General features: G+C 31.9%; 2 protein-coding genes and 1 long non-coding RNA gene across 4 annotated transcripts; 2 read left to right on the forward strand and 1 right to left on the reverse strand.

Annotated features, from left to right (window-relative positions):
- Positions 1-3,502: 3,502 nt before the first annotated feature.
- Positions 3,503-7,401, reverse strand: LOC125579179. Its single transcript, XR_007317185.1, has 2 exons — positions 5,170-7,401; positions 3,503-5,071 (listed from the first exon to the last, which is right to left on the reverse strand). It is a non-coding gene; the product is annotated as an uncharacterized LOC125579179 (long non-coding RNA).
- A 4,378-nt stretch (positions 7,402-11,779) lies between these two features.
- On the forward strand, positions 11,780-14,251 carry LOC106371512 (cytochrome P450 81F2-like). The gene is made up of 3 exons (XM_013811596.3): positions 11,780-12,475; positions 12,686-12,973; positions 13,486-14,251. The coding sequence occupies exons 1-3, from the start codon at positions 11,900-11,902 to the stop codon at positions 14,095-14,097; spliced, it is 1,476 nt and encodes a 491-aa protein (XP_013667050.2). The 5' UTR covers positions 11,780-11,899; the 3' UTR covers positions 14,098-14,251.
- A 3,340-nt stretch (positions 14,252-17,591) lies between these two features.
- On the forward strand, positions 17,592-19,202 carry LOC106370344. 2 transcript variants are annotated; one of them, XM_048742932.1, is made up of 8 exons: positions 17,636-17,813; positions 17,996-18,020; positions 18,091-18,146; positions 18,258-18,377; positions 18,446-18,524; positions 18,608-18,694; positions 18,776-18,838; positions 18,985-19,202. In XM_048742932.1, the coding sequence occupies exons 3-8, from the start codon at positions 18,091-18,093 to the stop codon at positions 19,060-19,062; spliced, it is 483 nt and encodes a 160-aa protein (XP_048598889.1). In that variant the 5' UTR covers positions 17,636-17,813; positions 17,996-18,020; the 3' UTR covers positions 19,063-19,202. The 2 variants fall into 2 exon arrangements, with proteins under 2 accessions (XP_048598888.1, XP_048598889.1); XM_048742931.1 differs by lacking the exon at positions 17,996-18,020 and having other exon boundaries at positions 17,592-17,813.
- Positions 19,203-19,562: the final 360 nt, after the last annotated feature.

Here is a 19,562-nt window from a genome sequence, read left to right on the forward strand (position 1 = left end):
CATATATATAGTATATGTCATTATTAATATTTATTAAATGATACTTTCTACTCATATTTTTTATCATTTGTATTTTTTATAAAAAAAACTTTAAATTACTGATAACAAAAATTTCATTGTGAAATTAATAGTTTTAATAATTTATAATTTTAAAAAATCAAGTTGTCAATATTTGTTCAAACTTTTATTAAAAAAATTTGTCCAAACATATGCACACGCTAACGATGAACAAACCCACATAAGTGAAGCCACCGCACAGCTACCACACTTCTATGCACACGCCAACGATGAACAACCACCGCCTTCCTTGAGCAAGAGACAAACCCTCTGACTAATCGCAAGACCACAAACCGAAATGAAAGGGAAGATCTGTATTCTTCTCCAAAACAAAGACAACTCTCCGAAACTGCAAGCAAGATAACTTCGGGGAGAGAGTTCACTGAAACTCCAAACGCCTCTAACTCGATAATTCCGATAGAATCTACAAGATAAAATCGAGATCCACCAAGGCCAAACCCTAAAATCCGACTACGCTTGACCCCTACCCTCACGCCTCACAGGAGCTCCAAATCAAAGCGTACCAACTACGGATCCAACCTCCCCGGAGCAGATTAGAGAGCCCACAGCGGAGTCCTTTCCAGAACGCCTAGTATCTCGACGGGTCGGAGAAAAGAGACACAAACAAAGCAAAACACAAATAGGAAGGGGGAAAGGGAAAAGCTTCCGGTGGCCACGCGCCCGGCTGACAGCCGCCATAGCAGATCGGAGAAGATGAAGTAGTGAGAAATTATAATTTTTGTTTTGAGAGAGATTTTAATATTTACATTAAGAAAAAAAACTGTAATTTACAATACAAAAGAAAGAGAGAAACATTGGCTTCTCTGTTTGACCACAAATTATTGATTAAATTGGATATTACCATCAAATACGGATATATACAGATGCGATGCAAGTCATAGTATAGGACTTACCTAGAGATGGCAATGTTGGACTTGGACCGCGGGCCTAGCCCGCAAAGTATCGGGGCAGGATTGGGCATTGTATTTTACGCCCGCAAATTTGTGGGACTAGCGGGATGGGTTACTGCAGGATTGGACTTCAGCGGGTTGGACCAAGGCGGATTTTGCGGGACGTCCCACGGGATCCGAAACAATTATTCACTTCATCCGTTCAGCTGATGAAAGGCAAAAGAAACAGAAAAAATGGAGATTCAAGAGCCAATAACTCCTCCAGACATCTCTTCTTCTTTGATCCATTACAACAACTCATTTCCTTCTTTCCATTCGCTTCATGCATCTTATTCATCTTCTCATTTGATCAAGGTATTGTCTTTTTCTCCTCTTCATCTTCTTTCTCATCTCTTGAGTTACATTCATGAACAAGTGGTCTTTTGAGTTTAGATCAAACATATGTGTACTCACATAAGAAAAGAAATAAGATTTGTGGGTTTTTTTGCTTTTTACTGTTGATATAATGCTTAGGGAAAGAACATGGATTCTCGGCTAGAATTGACATTGAGAGTAGAACTATATATATAGAAAGTGGAGCTTCGTCAAGGGTTTAAAGAGTTATGTAGTGAATGGTCTTGTAAGAGTTAGAGCTATGATTGAAGCTAACATAGGTGGGAAACTTGTAATCTTTTGGGACACATAATTTAAAAACTTGTAATCGTTTAAAAAGTTAGAAACTTAGAGCTATAATTCCTTGACCTCTCCCTTGGCTATGTGAAAACTAAGCCACATAATTCAAAAATGCACTAAATGTAGAATACACTTATCAAAGTCAGATGAGGGTTATAGACTTATAGCCAATTCAAAAACACACTAGATGTAGAATACAATTTAGAGAAGACAATTATACCTTGTTTGTCACAATATCAATGGCATAGACTTCATTCTTTTGAAACTCAGCATTGATCGTGTTTGTATGCAGTTTGATCGGAAGCAATAGCACACAATTTAAGATGAGACGTCCCGCGAAAGCCTACTAATATTGCGGTATGGGTTTGGTCAGCCTTTCTGAGGACCGCAGTCTGCGTAGGACAGGCTTTCCGTGACCTGCTTGAAGACGAATCCGCTGCGGTTTAGAACGGGACGGACCGGAGAGCTCAATTGCCATCTCTAGATTTACCTAACACTTTCTTTGTCATTATCTCTAGGCTGGTTTTGAGATTTTGGGGTTTTGTGGTTGTGTCTATATAAAAAAAAAAATTTAAAGACCTATTTGTATGTAATTTTTTAAAATAATTTGAAAACCGGTTGCAAATGTTTCGCTAAACATTCCCCGGGGCCGACTCTGACTATCTCAAAATCTCTTACCAACAAATCGATGGAAGTATTTGAATACATATTTACAACCTTTCTTTGGTTACAGTAATCATTAAGAAAATGATAACTTCATGAGAAAAACACACTTTATGATTTGGGTTTTATTTAGAAGAATTCTTATGCAACTTTGCATCGTGATTTTTCTTTGTTAAAAGGTAAAAGATATCTTTGTTATGATCTACCCAGTTTTCAACATCCGAAATTTTGACATTATATTTTTATTCCATAATTAATAGAAATACTGTAAGTGATTTGACCACAATAATTGAACCAAGCTACCAGCCGCCTTTGGGCCATGATGACGAGACCTTCAATTTTATCATACAAATAGAAAATCTTAATTTGGCAATACTTAAGATGGCGGGTCAATCCGACTACCTCGATGTTGATTATCATCGCTCGTCACAGGCTTACACAGCTGCGAACTCGAGCAACCAAGAAAATAAACTAGTTTGTGATATGTTTGTAAAGAAAAACAAAATATAACAATTTTCTTCCCCAATCAAAGATTTTTAAAATTATCTCGAATATATTTCAATTGCAACGTTGCACAATAATGTGATAATTTTATAAAATAATTTTTAGATTATTTTTTAAAAATTTTAGTTTAACAAAATAAATGTATTGTTCAATTGTGTTTATATTTATAGATCAGTTTGGTTTAAAAACTTTGGCTGCTAAATATGTTTAGTTTTGTTTGAGCTAAAATTATTAGATTTTAAAATTAAAATATGTTCATTTTGTTGGATTCTTATAGCATATTGTAATAAATGATTGTTGATATCAAAAAACTGTTAAATGAAAAATGACATTTTGTTTAGGCACACAATAATTTCATTATTATTTATGACAATTAATTTTATTTAAAAAAAGAATATCATAAAAATTTATTTCATTTACTGATCATATTTAACAACAAGTCCGAATTTCAGTAATTAATTATAAATGTGCTAAATGTTTTGTTATAAAAATGTTGTTATAATAGAAAAAGACCAGGTTATAAATGGATTTGATATTATTACCATTAATAAAATTATGAGGACTCCAATATTTTTAGTGGTATATTTCGTAAATAACAGAGCATAGATGTAAATTCTGAGGACTCCAAAATTATTTTACATTTTTATATTTAATTTTAAATTTATTTCGGTGGAGAAATTAATTAAAATACTCTCTGTTAAACTATTTTTATTTTTATTTTTCATTGACAATATAATACAAAGAACAAGGAAATCAACTAAAAGAATATACAGAGCATAGATGAAAATGCTAAAAGAAGAAGATGATGTATTCAGAAAGAAGAACGATTACTGAATAATTAAAAAAAAAATCTTCTTTATTTTGATCTTCAACCTTCCTTGATAAGGTGACACTGAATTGAATCAGTAAACTATCCATCAAAAACTCTTCACGGAGACTTCTATTCCTCTGGATTTGCAAGAGATTCTTCATTTTTGCCACTGATGATAGTGAATTCTAACAAAAATGCATCCCATAAAGATACAAAAATTGTTATTTTCAAAAGGAAAAAAGAAAACGAGAACTAGAAGAGGAACAAAAGAAAAATATTACCTTTTCAAAGTCAGGTTAGGAGACTCCAGTTTTTCTTTAAAATCATTCATAAGACGAATAGAATCATGACTCATAATAAACATCTAAAAAAAGATGGTTGATTCTTGTTGATTTTTATAAATCAAATAACCTAGAATTTATTGTTTAAGATGATAAAAAAAGTTTTAAGAGATAGATAAGAAGGACGGAGGAATGAATGACAGATCTCAGTCAAAAAAAAAAAAAAATGAATGACAGATCGAAAATAATATGCCTTCTTAGTTCTTATGGTGAAACAGTTAAGAAGAACATGGGGGAAAATAAATTAAAGTTGAAAACTAACTAAAGCCATGAAAATAGTAACCACATCTCGTAATTTAAAAACACTAAATTTTATATGAAAATAAATCTTTTAAGTGATGCAAATTTTGTTAAAAAAATCTAAAATTATATATAGTAACCTAATTTTTGTTAGTATCAGTTTATTACTGATGTAAATCTTGAATCATTGTAATAAATGATGTTAACCAATAAAATATATGTATCAATTATCTAAATGATGTAACTTTATATAATAACATCACTTATTTTAAAATTATACAATTTAATAAAAATTATACCAATTTATTGAACTGATGTTAAATTAGTTAATATTAATATCACTTATACAAACTGATTTTGAATTTTATATATTTATGTCATTTCTAAATAAGTAATTTAATATAAGATCATTTACATAACTGATACATTTTAAGTGATACAATTCAATCATTTTTTTTTTGTAGTGGTGGTATATTTCGTAAATAACATGTCATATAAAAGTTAATTTTATGTGATTTTTGTTTTAATTAAAAATCTGTGAAACTTAACATAACATCGTATATATATAATGAAAAAAATCAATACATATATATAAAATTTTCTTTTAATGGACTACATATGTCCAACTTCACCGTGAGGCTTCAAATGTCTAGTTATTAATTGTTTTTTTAACGCTGATAATTATGTTATTACGAACTATACGAGAAATATTGTAAATGATTCTATAACTGATAATTTTACATGCTTTATGAGGATGTACGCTTAACTGAATCACCTGAACCGTCCTATAGGATCCACGTTGCAGACTTTTTGTAAGCATTTTCTCCATTAATTCGCATAATTGTGCATTCTCTGTGGATCGAAACTTAAACCTTCCGATATAAAAACATTAATAAACATTTAATCAAACCAATGGACCAAGTAATATGTTCCAGTAAATTCAAATCAAAGTAGAGCAGAAAAAGATAACCTTCTCCTTCGAACAACCCTAACCCTAGCACGGCGTCCCCGACGGTTGGAAACTTTCCCGCCGCCAGAGGTTTCTCTACTCCCTCTCCTTGTTTTCTTTTGCTCTCCTCAAATTCTTCTGAGATCCGATTGAAGCTCTTAGTTCTGCTCTGACCGCGGCGGAGTGTGGCTAGACATGTTGACGACGGATATTTCGAACGGCGGCGAGTCGTGGGAAGAGATAGTTTCTGGGAAGAGTCGGCGTATAGGGTTTTGTTGGATGAGTCTGATGCCCGTCTTACCTTTGAGAGTTAACTCCTAAAATCGATGTGGCGGTGCGTGGCTCCGTTATTTTTCCATGTTCTTGAAGATCTGGAAGTTGGACTGAAGGGTTGGCTTGTTGCTCATATTCGAAGAAGAGAGACATGAGCTGTGGTCTGTGGAGCAGGTCCGAGCTATGGTGGTGCTTCTGTCATTTTCTAGCCTAAGTAGACTTTGAACATTAATACTTTCAGAGGAGTGTCTCGTGACAAAACGGTGAACGTGTGTTGACTCGATGGCTCTGGAGGCGCTTGTTTCCTTGCTTATCGCAACCAGGAAGGATCATTTATGGTTCATCAGGAGGCTAGAAGGAAGAAGCTCTAGTCGGATAAACGGAGTTTCAACAGCGGCGAGATAGCTTCATGCAGAAGAGGTTGTTTCTCTGGTTCTCAGAGATAGGGCGTGAAGAGACTCAAGGCTTTCGCTTGGTCAATGGAAGTGCTTGTGGTCTCGAAAGGTTAGATGATAGCCAGACTCGATAGTTTTTGCGTTTTGAGGCAGATCATTCGCAGTTAGATGATAGCCAGACTCGGTAGATTTTCCTCGTCTTCGGTGTGGCGGGATACAAGCTCGAACGTGGCTGGTGCCAAAATCTCAACCCGCCTTTTGGTGGTTGGCTGATCAAGCGGAGTCTGGAAGCATTGGTTACAGATTGTCGCTATGAAGATTGCCATTCACCCCAAGATGCAATGCATATGTTTTCCTTCACTCTCGGATTATCTGGACTGAGAATAAGCACCATTGTGGTGGTGATGCAGTTGGTCAAGTATTTTCACTCCTATCTTTTGGTATCAATTGCTATGAGCTGTAATTGGAATTCTTTTGTTATGATAAACCGAAGGTGAAGAAACAACTTTATATCTTGTTTAGTAGTGGTAGAATTTAGAGGTATAAGAGATGAATTGCTTCGTGACGTGGAGCTGTTTCATCCCATTGTGGTTGAAAACGCAATGATGTAAGTCAGGTTGCGCTGGATCCAAATGAGTGTTCCACGGTGTTGCTAGACTGCATTATTGTTTATGCGGTAGAGTCTCTTTTGAGGTCTAAAATATTTGTACCAATGCATTAGTTAAATGAAATTGTAATTGTTGAGTCAAAAAAAAGTAGAGCAGAAAATTTATTATTTCGAAAGGATATATCAGAGATTTGATGGAACTAGAATAATATATAAAAGTCATGAATCAGTTCATTCATAATCACTTAATTTGTGAGAAATTGGTTAAAAATAAAATACACTAAGTTTGGTAATATATTTCAAAAAATACATTCAACAGAAAATATTCTAACATTTCGGTTTAAGATTTAGTAATTATTTATATAAGGTTTCATATTTAGAGGGTGAGATTAGGTTTATAAATTTTTATATATAATTCTTAAACATTTATAAATAATTTATGAAAGTTAATTTTGTTTTTTCATAATAAACTTAAAAGTATTAATGAAAATAGTTATCATTTAAAAGTAAATTTGAAAAGTAATAGTACCAAATTTGAAGTTTAATCTTTTTTAAAAAAAATTGGAGTTAAATCAGTTAATTTTGAGCTAGAAAAAAAGACTTAAAAACTAAAAAATTGTTAATATGTGCAACCTATTAACGTTAAACCCCGATAAGACCCTTTTGTCGAACTAAATTTAATAATCTGTTTTCAATTATTATCGAACTAAATCAACTTTGACCATCGCCACTGACATAAGATCGGATTTCACATTTGTTAGTTTACACGGATTCAAAGGCTACGAGTTTGAATGGATCAAAATTCATCATACAAAGGTGAAAATACCTTTGTGATAAGAACACAAATTAAGGTTTGAATGAATCCACACAAGGACAAATACTTGCACGATTTTAGAGGCTTCGCTAGTTGACTTACTAGGCATGTCTAGCATTTGGCATGTTTAGTGCCGAAGCAGGTTGCTTGCGCGTGACTAAGTTTCTGAGCACAGTTGAGTTGGTCATGAGAAGGCATTTGACATTATGGGTTCCTTGAGTCATAGTCAAATGGGACCAGGTCAGATTTTTATTACTCTTATACAATTTTCAATGGCACACAATAATTCTTTCAATATCTCATTCTAAAATAGAATGAAATATATAATAATATTGCGTTTTAATTCTATATTTGGAGTAAGAACAACATTACTTTATATTTCACTCTATTATAAAGTAACTCTATTATATAATGAACTATTGGAGCAAATCCAACTTTATAATAGAATTTTAAAATGAAATATAAAGAAAATTGTTGTGTATCATTGGAGATATCCTTAGCTTGTTGGTTCGAAACTTCTCCTTAGTTGTGAATAGTTTTTTTTCATAAAGACTACTTTTAAAAAATAAATCTGGAACAATTCTTAGTGTGTTTTTTTTTGTCAACTATCTTTCTAACTAAACTAAGTTGTGATTATAATCTGGATCACATCCGTCTATCTTCGTCGAAAAAAAGTATTTGTTCCTTGCACCTCCGTATGTCTGTGTCAAATCTTAGTGTGTTCTTCTGAAGCTAGAATTTGGTACCTGTTCAGCCATTCACTTTTTCTATAAAATCTTTGATCTAATAACCTCATCAGCTGCACATTATATCACCCACGAGACAAGAGTATGAGTTTAAAATATAGTTAAAATGTTATAAATATAGTAGTTGCAATTGCTATTATAAAAAATTGGCAAGTTAATTTACCATAATTTATTTGACAAATTATTTGTGTAAAGTTTATTTGTTTTAATGGGTCAACTCTACAAAAACATAAGCGCACAGACTAAAAGAGAAGTTAGTGGAATTGAATTTTGTTTATTATTACAATTATTAAACTCTATCATTATTAGTTTAAGTATATTTTAAAACTTAATGAAAATGTACTGTTATTAATTTGTAGATTCTAGTGTACTCCCTCCGCTCAAAAAGATTCATATTTTAGAAAAACAAATTTTTTTCAAAAAGATATATGTTTTACATTTTCAATGCATAAATTAGTTGTAAATTGTAAACTTTAAAAAAACATAATGGTGTTTATAAAAAAAATTATTGGTTAAAAGTTGTAGAGAATAGTTGATAACGGAAAACAATGTATTGGTAATTAATATTTGATATGTTTTTTAATAAATTTGGAAAACTTAAAACATACATCTTTCTGAAACGGAGATGATATTTATTAAAATAATAAATATTGTTTTATCAATTGTTAACTTTCATTCGAAATATATTAGCATTATTCAAAAGGTCTGAAAGCTCTAATCTATTACCATTGCAATTTTTTTTTAATAAAGTCACCATTGCAAATGTATTGTAAAATAAATCAAATAATTTTTTTGCTTATAGCTAAAGAAAGTTTTGTGTTAGAGATAGATTTTTCATTTTTCTATAGTAATAACTCACATGATATAAAGTCATCTTCTTCTTAAATATCAAGTTTGACAGGTAACTTTGTCAAACAAAAAAGTTTCACAGGTCACCAAAACCGATCAATTATTTTTGGTTCTAAACTATGGAGTCAATTTTATCTCTTTACAAAAAATCACTTTTTCAACGATAATGAAACGACACAACATCCCACTATCATACCAGCACTAATGCACTGGATACCATCAGAATTCCACAGTTAAACATGTTTGGATAAGAATAGTATTAGGAAGGATGACCTCTCGAAAAACTCTCGTGTTACATCTCTTTTTATTTAGAAAAGAAAAGAAAAAAAACATAGCATTTATAATCCCGTAACTAATAATCACTAAATTATGTCTTATACATCACTAAATTATGTCTTATGCATTTATGTTATGGATGACAGAAAAAAACATTTATGTTATGATCCCGTAAATAAAAATCACTAGAATTTTTTATAACATTTATGTTATGACCAAAAATAACTTAATTGTTTTTATATTACTTTTTGTTGACGAGGTATGCAGTGGCGGGCGCCAGCCGATTGCATATCGCAGACTTTACGATATATACACTTCACTAAACAATATTTCTACGTTTATTTTGTCAACTCGTTGTATAAAATAACTTAATTTCTAAGTAAAGGAACATTCGTCCTCACCTTCGGCCCAGCAATAATAATAATTATTATATTATAAATTTAACGAGCAGCCGTATTTGAGAAGTCGTAGCGGGGGGAGGGTGGTTAGCTTTGTAATTAATAGCACCCTGGAAGAAACTAGTGCTAGTGCCAGTGGCGGATCTACTTGATCCAACATGGGGCAGCTGCCACCAGTCAGATTTTCAAAAAATAGTGTAAACTATAAAGACACTAGATTGATGCCCCCAGTCATAATTCTTTTTTTGCCCACACGACCAAATTATTTATAGAAAATGGACTTTGAATCCAAAATTAATAGCCCACTACTCTAGTCAATTTTTAATTCCTATATCACGTTAAACTATGTATTGATAGCAATTTTTTTTTTTGGTAATCTAATGATAGCAATTTATTTAGTCCTCCAATCTTTTCTTTATAAAAAAGGATAATCCTCCAATCGTTTTTCTTTGAAAAATATAGTCCTTTAATCTTCACATGCTACATTACCAAAACCAGGTTCAATGTGGTTTATGTTTTGTCCATTCTTTCAATTTTCTTAGTTGACTGCTTTTTACTATTAATCTTTCTCTTATGTTCATACACTAGACATGTTTTTTTCTTCTGAAAAAGCACTATAGACATATTTATTGAGATAACATTTGATATTTTAAGTTTATCTAGCTAGCATCTATATGAACTAATATTATAATATACGAATAATGTTTTTATTGGATACTATATTTAGTTATTTTTAAAGTTTATGCTGCCTAATATTTGATTAAACATATTATATATAGCTTTTATAATATAATCATCAAAAGCTATTAACAAAGATAACAATGCAACCGTGTTTAAACTAATAATACAACATGGTATTTGAAATATATATTAATAAAAATAAAATTTTAATATAAATATATATAAATCAAATAATTATTGGTAAAAAAAATATTATGTATATTAATAAAAAAATTATAACAAAAAGAAAATGTGACCACTTCTACTCGATTGATATTTTGATGGGTTCAACTATGGGAAAATAGCTTTGTCCCCAATTAAAATTATTTCTAGATAGTGTTATCCAATGCAAGTAGATCAGTGATCACACCATTTATTCTTATCCGTTTTAATTATTTGTTTGTAATTACATGAATATCAATGTGTTTGGGTTGTATTTCTCTATATGTCGGCATTGACTACCGGAAATTCTAACTATAGACATACCGTAGTCTGCTGGTCTCATTGTTAACTGTACTTGTACTTGAACTTGTTATGCGGCTTGATATTTTTTTGGCTTGAGATATTCCTAAAACAAATATAACCTTTTTCAGGGCATTTTTATTAGTTTTAACTTTTTAAGAATTTTGAGTTATATATACAAAATTCTAAATTTATGGTTTAATTAATATTTGTAATGATTTTCGGAAAAAAATTGTATACGAATCAAAACAAAAAGAATTCATCACAAAGACACAAAATTAATCTAGAATCACCCTATAATCTTTTGGGTTAGTGAGAACAACAATCAAGTTCACCGCATCTTTGCATCGAAATATCAAAGCTAACATCTCTATGTTGGAAATTTCGAGGAGGGTTCACCTGTCCACCACTCTTTTTCTGTGACTTATTCTTAGATCCACCATTTTTTGAGTGACTTATTCTTAGAATCATTTTTTTTGGTACAACCAATAGAATTGTGTTATTTTATATACAATATTTTAAAAAAAAAAAAAAAATATTATTAAGTTATATTATGTTTTTAAAATAAAATTGTAAAAAAAAAAGTGAAAAATAATAGTAGTTACAAAAAAATATATAACGTTATCAGCAAAACACTAAATCATAAACCCTAAATCCTAATCTCTAAACCATAAATCCTAAACTCTAAACTTTTAGATAAATCTTAAATTCTAAATCAAAAACATTAAACATTAAAACACTCAAAAATTTATGATTTAGTGTTTTGCTAACGAAGTTAAAATTTTATTTTTTAATTTTTTTTGTAACTACTACTATAATATTTTGTTTCATTTTTAAAAAAATATTGAATATAAAATAACAAAATCATATTGGTTAGTAAATCTAAAGATAGGTGAATCCAAAAATAACTATTTTTCTCGTGAATCGTCATATTAAAAACCACAGATTACAAAAAGAACCTGTCAAAGTCAAAGAAAAGTCGTATAAAACAGGGTACCACTACAATAAAATAAGACAAAAAAACAAAGAAAAGAAATAATGAGTCAACGTTCAAACATGCACTCTTTATTTATATCTATTTCGTCGTAAAACCAACCCATATATATACAGACATAGATTATCAACCTTTATCACTTACCTTTGTTAGCTTCGACTCCAAAAAAATTAAAAACAACATTTTGTTAGCTAAACCAAAAAATAGAAATAATCACATGGATTACATTTTGCTCTTATTGCCACTCGTATTGTTTCTACTAGCTTACAAATTCTTATTCTCATCTAAGAGTTTCAATCTTCCACCAGGACCAACTCCCTTTCCCATCGTCGGCAACCTCCACCTCGTGAAACCACCGGTGCACCGTCTCTTCCGTCGTTTCGCGGAGAAGTACGGTGACATCTTCTCCCTCCGTTATGGCTCTCGCCAAGTCGTCGTGATCTCTTCCTTGCCCCTCGTCAGAGAATGCTTTACTGGTCAGAACGACGTTATTTTAACGAACCGACCGCATTTTCTGACCGCAAAGTACGTTGCTTACGACTACACCACGGTTGGAACCGCCGCATATGGCGACCACTGGCGTAATCTCCGCCGTATTTGCTCTCTTGAGATCCTTTCCTCTAACCGTCTCACTGGATTCCTCTCCGTTCGTAAAGACGAGATCCGACGATTGCTCACGAAACTCTCACGTGACTATAATGGCCAAGTCGTTGAGCTTGAGCCTCTTCTTGCAGATTTGACGTTCAATAATATTGTCCGTATGGTCACTGGGAGACGTTACTACGGAGACCAGGTTCGTTTCATTTAAATAATTACATAATAATGATTGATACGTTGAAATCACTAATCTTTTACTATTCTAATGTTCTTGTACAAGATAATCAGATATTAAATATTAATACCTAACATGGACATGTTCTGTATTGTGTTTACTACTTCTCATGCATGAAAAGTCATTCGATGTGGAATATTTTGGCTAATTAAAATGAATTATTTCTTAAAGGTTCACAACAAGGAAGAAGCGAACCTATTCAAGAAGCTAGTGACGCAGATCAACGACAATAGTGGTGCGAGCCATCCAGGAGATTATTTACCAATTCTCAAAGTTTTCGGACACGGCTACGAGAAGAAAGTGAAAGCACTCGGCGAAGCCATGGACACTTTCTTGCAGCGACTGCTCGACGATTGCCGTAGAGATGGAGAGAGCAACACAATGCTTAGTCATCTGTTGTCTTTACAAGTAGACCAACCCAAGTATTACAGTGACGTCATCATCAAAGGCCTCATGCTCGTAAGTTCTCTCATCCGTATGTATAAACCTACAAAATCATATAAATTATCACTCTTTGTGTTTCTTAGTTTGCAGAATGCGTTTACAAGTTCGAATAAATATTTTTCGCATCTAACATTAATATATATTTCATCCCGAAGATAAATTTTCCGAAAAAATTGTTTGGAAAATAATATTTTTGCCTTTTCTGATGAATCTTTTATTAGCTAATAATAATAAACTATAAACTTCTAAGTTAATTGTACTATTTGAAGTTTTACTAGTTTAGAATTATTGGAAACAAAGAAGTATATAAAATAATATATTTATAATCAAAATTTAATTATTTGTTATTAATATGTGTGAAAACTCTCAGAATATTTTTTTTTTTGAAACATAGAATGAGTATGTTTCAATTACAATTTGATTATTAATGCTACATAAAAAATTGAAAAAACATAGATGGTTTATGTTTTACTATCTGATTTATGTTTACATAATATGTATAGACTAACGTTTTAAATGTTATGTAGAGTATGATGCTTGCGGGGACGGATACTGCAGCCGTGACACTAGAATGGGCGATGGCGAGTTTGTTGAAAAGTCCTGAAGTGTTGAAGAAGGCGAAAGCCGAGATAGATGATAAGATTGGACATGAACGTTTGGTCGACGAACCGGACATTTTGAATCTCCCTTATCTCCAAAACATAGTTTCCGAGACCTTCCGACTGTGTCCAGCCGCACCACTCCTTGTACCACGTTCTCCTTCTGAAGACCTCAAGATTGGCGGATACGACATACCGCGTGGCACCATCGTACTAGTGAATTCTTGGGCCATCCATAGAGATCCAAGGCTTTGGGATGAGCCTGAGAGGTTCATGCCAGAGCGTTTTGAGGACAAAGAAGCTGCCAATAATAATAAGCTTATGATGTTTGGGAACGGACGAAGGACGTGTCCTGGTGCGGCTTTGGGTCAAAGGATGGTATCGTTGGCTTTAGGATCGTTGATTCAATGCTTTGACTGGGAAAAAGTCAACGGTGAGGAAATTGATATGACCGAAAATTCTGGAATGGCTATGCGCAAGCTCGTGCCGTTACGAGCCGTTTGCCATCAGCGTCCCATTATGACTAATCTTTTGGCTTAAAATTACTCGGTTCACTCTTTCATGATTACTGGTTCGTGTTTTTCGGATTTCTTTTATAATTTGTTTGATTTTTTGGGTGTGACTATTATAAAGATAATGTAAGATTCGATGAAGAATGTTGCAATGTTGTGAATAAGATTCGATAACGAAAGAAGCAAAGAGATTGCTGATTCGATGAAGAATGTTGCAATATCTAAAAAAGCATGAAAGAAAAACATGTAAGAAAGTCTCCTCTATAAAATCTGTCGGTAGATGCATCAAAAAAAATTCTAATATAAGGTAGTGTAATATAAACATATTTTAAAAAAACAAATCATATCAGAAAAATGTATTAATCTATTATCATAAATGCTAAAATATATAATATTATAATATTTTGTTCCAAGATTAAATATTGTAAGTTTCATTTCTAATTTGAAAATTTATATGATTTTAAAATTTTATTGCTACTTTTAATTAAACTATCTACTAAGACTATGTATAATGGTTTACAAATTCAACATCCAATTTTCAACATTTTAACATTCCATATCTTGTTCAAAAAAAACATTTCATATCATGTTGTCTTTCTTCCACATAATTTTCAACACATAATTTACTTTTATATATCTTAGACTATCTTCAATGGTAGATAAATTCAACATCCTACTTTTTTTGAAAATATTCTACATCATCTTCTATTTCTAATATTCATTTCAGTTTTAACATCTACAATAAGTTTGTTTAATATTCAAACCCTACCCCATTATTTTAAATTCATATTTTTTGTTATCTATTATCACTTAATAACTAGTCAATTTTTTGAGTGTTAAAATGATTAGTATATTTTATCATTAAAAAGTCAATTAGTTAAATTTTGATGGTAAAAAGGATTATTTTTGTGATCTATTTAACCAAAAAATAGTTTAATCACAAAATATTGATTGAAGGCTAATACAAAAATTATAGTAAAATTGAAGTTTTTTTATGTATCCTAATAAGGTGAGAATAGTCTATATTTATAGATCATAACAAATCATGAAATTTAATATAATATTTTTAAAAAAATCTGTTTACTACAAAATAAATGAGTTTCAACAATTTGAGGAGAAAAAAATCTCAAAATTTTTTTTGACAACCAATGAAAATATAACACCTTTCAAATTGACAAATGTGTTTCATTCTTTCAATTGTCTAGCATGTGTATTTCACTTTTTCAATTTCTTTCCATTGACATTTCACTGCCTGTCATTATGTCCATACTTTTGTTGCATTCAACTAGTTAAATAAATTAAATGTAATTCACATACACATTTTTATAATTCAATAGTCCCATTGTATGAATTAAACAGTTGAATTTTGGATCTAATTACCTCATTGCTGGTAGTCTTACAATGATTTTGTTTAATAAAATTCAACATTCTATCTCATTATTTTTATTTTCTATTTTACTTTTATATATTTGTGTATCTACATATTAACAACAATAATAAATTAAACTAAGATAAATAACGTTTTTTTAAAAAAATCTTATTTTATATTTTTGTGTAGTAAAAAATCAAATTAGTTTATTAAAAACTAGTAGAATTATATATTAAAATGTGTTTTTATTATGTATCCAAATAAAAGGAAACAAATTTTTCTTTGTAAAGTATGGAAAATGATAAATTTTGATATAAAAAAAAAATTGGCCTACTTATAAAAAAACTAATCACAAACAATCAAAGATTAAAAAGTATCAATATATATCATATCTCTTTCTCATTGAAACATTCAAATGGTACTTGTTCATTTTTTTGTTTTTGTTTTTAAACAAGTAGAAAACATTTAACTCATTTGAATCTACGTACTATTTTTGCTTTTGTCGACAAGTTCATTACAGAAATTCAACAGTTGAATTAAATAATTTAACAGATCTATTGCACGTGGTCTAAATTGTTACTTTCCACTTTTCATATTTTCTCAGTTTCTTCTATTGTCTCAGTTGGTTACTTTCCACTTTTCATATTGTCTCAGTTTCTTCTATTTCTATTAACACTTGTACATGAATATTTTTATACCTTGTAAAATTATCAGAATATCAATAAATTATGTTGACCACAAAACAAACAAGGGGGGGGGGGGGTGCTTATTGAATTAAAGATTTCATAAAATTTTAGTTTTTCTCCAAATCCTCCCACCTTATTGAATATGGCATTCATAAAAATTCTTATAAATCCATGGTTATTGGATATAGCATTTATATAAATCCCATCAAATCTCCTTTTATTGAAAAGTATGGATTTCATCAAAGATATATATCAAGAATTATTCTGAATTATTAGAAAAAAATGATTTACACTTCAAATTCAATAAAATTAAATAGCATGTAAAGAAATGGAGTTTCAAGAAAAAGCACGTTTATTTTATATCCTCTCTTTATGCTTTCAAATTAAAAATAAAATGATCAAATCAGTTGAAAACCAGAGAAATGGGTTCGTTGATCTGATGTGTTCGTAAAGTGAGAGAGATGAAGGGGTGAGTGCCTTTCGAAACAAGAAAACCTTTCTTCTCAGGAACTTCTCCTTCACATCAGATCAACAACATTGAATGGAAGTTCCTCGACACACCATTTCTCCCTCGAACTTTCCACTTCTTCACATATGGACATTGATACTGTTGTTGAGTTTTGTACCTTTTAATCTTATTTACATTTCTTATTTTTGTATGCGTATAGACTTGTGTGTTTGCAGTGCGTAAACAATTGCAATGACAAATGGAATTACTGAAACTTCTTCTGCCTTACAGCATCAATTGTGAGACATGCATAGTGTTCTTTGTGTTTACTTTAATTTACTTGAAGACCTTTGTTGTCACAGTCACGATGAGTTTTTCTTTGCTCGCTTAATCAAAGTTATGTGGAAATCAGTCACTTTTAGAAGATTACAATATTGTTATGTATCACCAAGCTTGGTACGAAGAAAAGTTTGTGTTGTCTATTGTCATAAATTATTATCTCTTTCTGCGGAAAAATAAAAGTGATATGTGGGGGTTAATCAAATATACAATTTCTAATTAGTGTATTGAGACCCCATCTTTGCATATGTAATCGAGAAAGATATGTGTTGACTGATGGAGGAGAGTGGTTTGTTACATATATGATATACCTAAGGACCAAGGCACAAATTCCCAATCTCAGATATTTTTTTTTATCTTAACTTGGCACTATAATCCAGAGTATAATTTTGATACTTTTAGATGTCGTTTTTATATTTTCTGGGCAAGCAACATATGTGTCAATTTAAAAATTAAAAATCAAATTATTCATTTTTTTTCTTTCCCAAATCTCCAAATTCCATTCTAATCACCTCCTAAAGACTTGCTCAAATCCCAATTTTTTTATAAAACCACTTCGAAGTTGGTATATCTCCAAATTCCCACAATTCCACAAATCATCAAATCCAATAAGCCCCCACAAAAAAAAAATCACACATTTGATTTGTCGGAAAGAGATAAAAAGGGCCACCATTAAAGAAGAAAGCCCAAAACAATCCAGAGAACTATAAGGCCCCAAAACCAATTAAACGTAAAACTGCAGATTGTCACTTCCTTCCCCCACGATTTAACTTCAAGCTAGAGGAGGAGAGGAACCCAGAAGAAGAATCACTATCATCAGTTCTTTCCAAGTTTGATTTGTAACGAAAGATTCTGCTTCGAGCAGTGAAAGCAAATCTGAAGAAGCAGCGAACATCCTCCAGGTTCTAATTTCTCCTTAAAAATCTCTTGCATCCAAGTTTCCCATTGTTAATTTGAATTCAAGTTTGCGTTTGCTAGCAAATATACAAAGAAATCGACAATAAATTTCTCTTCTTTGTCATGATCTCTCTCTCACTCGTGATATGTTAAATGCGCCCATGTTGTTCGATGAAATGCCTGAAAGAAAGAAAAAACTATAATATTAGCAGGTAATTGAATGGACTAGGTTACTGATCATCATCCCTTAAGCGGCTAATACATTTTTGGTCTGCTTCTCAGATGGGAGATACTTCATTTCTCGATAGAATGCTTCTCCACCTTCGCTCCACTTGCAAGTAATGAGATTTTATTTTTGACTCATATAAAGTTTACAACTTGGTATTACCAATAGACACTGCTGAACATGAAAGTTTGTTTCTTTTTTTGTTTCTTCTGCTGCATTGAAGGTACTACAGTGGTTACCCTAAGGATCTTGGGCCATCGCGGGTTATCCATTTTACTTCGGAAAGAGAGTTTGTCCAGCTCCTTCACCAGGGCTATCCTGTGGTTGTCGCATTCACCATTAGGTAACTGCACTTCCCAGCTCAAATTATGCTATATTCCTACTCACTTTTTGTCTCATTGTGTATAACAGAAGTAACTACACACAACATCTTGACCGGATGCTTGAGGAAGCTGCTGCTGAGTTCTATCCCAACATCAAGTTCATGCGAGTGAGTTCTCAGACCATAAGAACAAGAATGCAGAAAACTTTGTAATTGAGTACTGTGACTATTGTGTGTTTGGATTGTTTCAGGTTGAATGCCCCAAGTATCCCGGGTTCTGCATAACTCGCCAGAAAAGTGAATATCCCTTCATTGAGATATTCCATAGCCCACAACAAGTATAGTTCTGTCTTTACTTGTATTGAAACATGTCATGCTTCTTTTGTTTATCTGCTAAAGTGAAAACCTTTCTGATGCAGGCGGGTAATGAAGGAAAGGTCCAGGATCCGAATATCACCCGGTACTCTGTGAAAGTCGTACCTGTAAGTTGAAGCATCACACATTGGCGCTTGTATATACCTTTTTGTGTATAGAAACCTGCATTGTTGTTTGAAACAATGCGAAGAAAATGCACGTATGAATCTATCGCAGAGTCTAAACATTGGTCTTGTTTGTTTCTTTTGGGCAGTACAATTATGACATGAGTCCTTATGGGTTCAGAGAGTTCTTCAAGCGCCAGGGGGTTCGTACTTCGGATCCGAAGTGATGCAACTTGAAGGTCGGTGCGTATTCAAAAAGCTTTTGAGTGTATCAATGGCTTCTATGAGCTACCAATGACTGTTTTTAAGAACTATTGTAATACTACTTTTTCCTTCAAAAGAAATAAACAAAATCATTTCTGAAGTATGAGAATTCCAGGTTTTGTGATTTGCAATGAATCAAAGTAAAATTAAATTGGTAAAGAAGGGAACTTTATACACAATACATGGAAGGTGTATTTCTTATGCCTTTAGATATAAAACAACCAACAACGAACGAACCTTCGCACTTCTTCAGAAGGTTTTGTAATTGTTACCTCGTTGGCAGATAGAGTCAACGTTCCAGTCCTTGACCTCAAGGGTCACGACTCACTCATATATTACAGGTTGCCAGTTAAATGCTTTTGTTTTGATTACTACATTGGGACAAAGAAATTGAATTTGATGTCAGAGTAAAAATAAATGATTGTAGTTGGGGAAGGGGAGATGTTTTTAGCTTTGAACTTTG

This window comes from Brassica napus, chromosome A10 (assembly GCF_020379485.1).
Source record: "Brassica napus cultivar Da-Ae chromosome A10, Da-Ae, whole genome shotgun sequence".
NCBI lineage: Eukaryota > Viridiplantae > Streptophyta > Magnoliopsida > Brassicales > Brassicaceae > Brassica > Brassica napus.

Coding starts and splice junctions, on each gene's coding strand:
- LOC106371512 (XM_013811596.3), top strand. CDS start 11,900: ATGGATTACATTTTGCTCTTATTGCCACTCGTATTGTTTCTACTAGCT. Junction 12,476..12,685: donor GACGTTACTACGGAGACCAG/GTTCGTTTCATT, acceptor TATTTCTTAAAG/GTTCACAACAAGGAAGAAGC. Junction 12,974..13,485: donor TCATCAAAGGCCTCATGCTC/GTAAGTTCTCTC, acceptor AATGTTATGTAG/AGTATGATGCTTGCGGGGAC.
- LOC106370344 (XM_048742931.1), top strand. CDS start 18,091: ATGGGAGATACTTCATTTCTCGATAGAATGCTTCTCCACCTTCGCTCC. Junction 18,695..18,775: donor TATTCCATAGCCCACAACAA/GTATAGTTCTGT, acceptor TTTCTGATGCAG/GCGGGTAATGAAGGAAAGGT. Junction 18,839..18,984: donor ACTCTGTGAAAGTCGTACCT/GTAAGTTGAAGC, acceptor TCTTTTGGGCAG/TACAATTATGACATGAGTCC.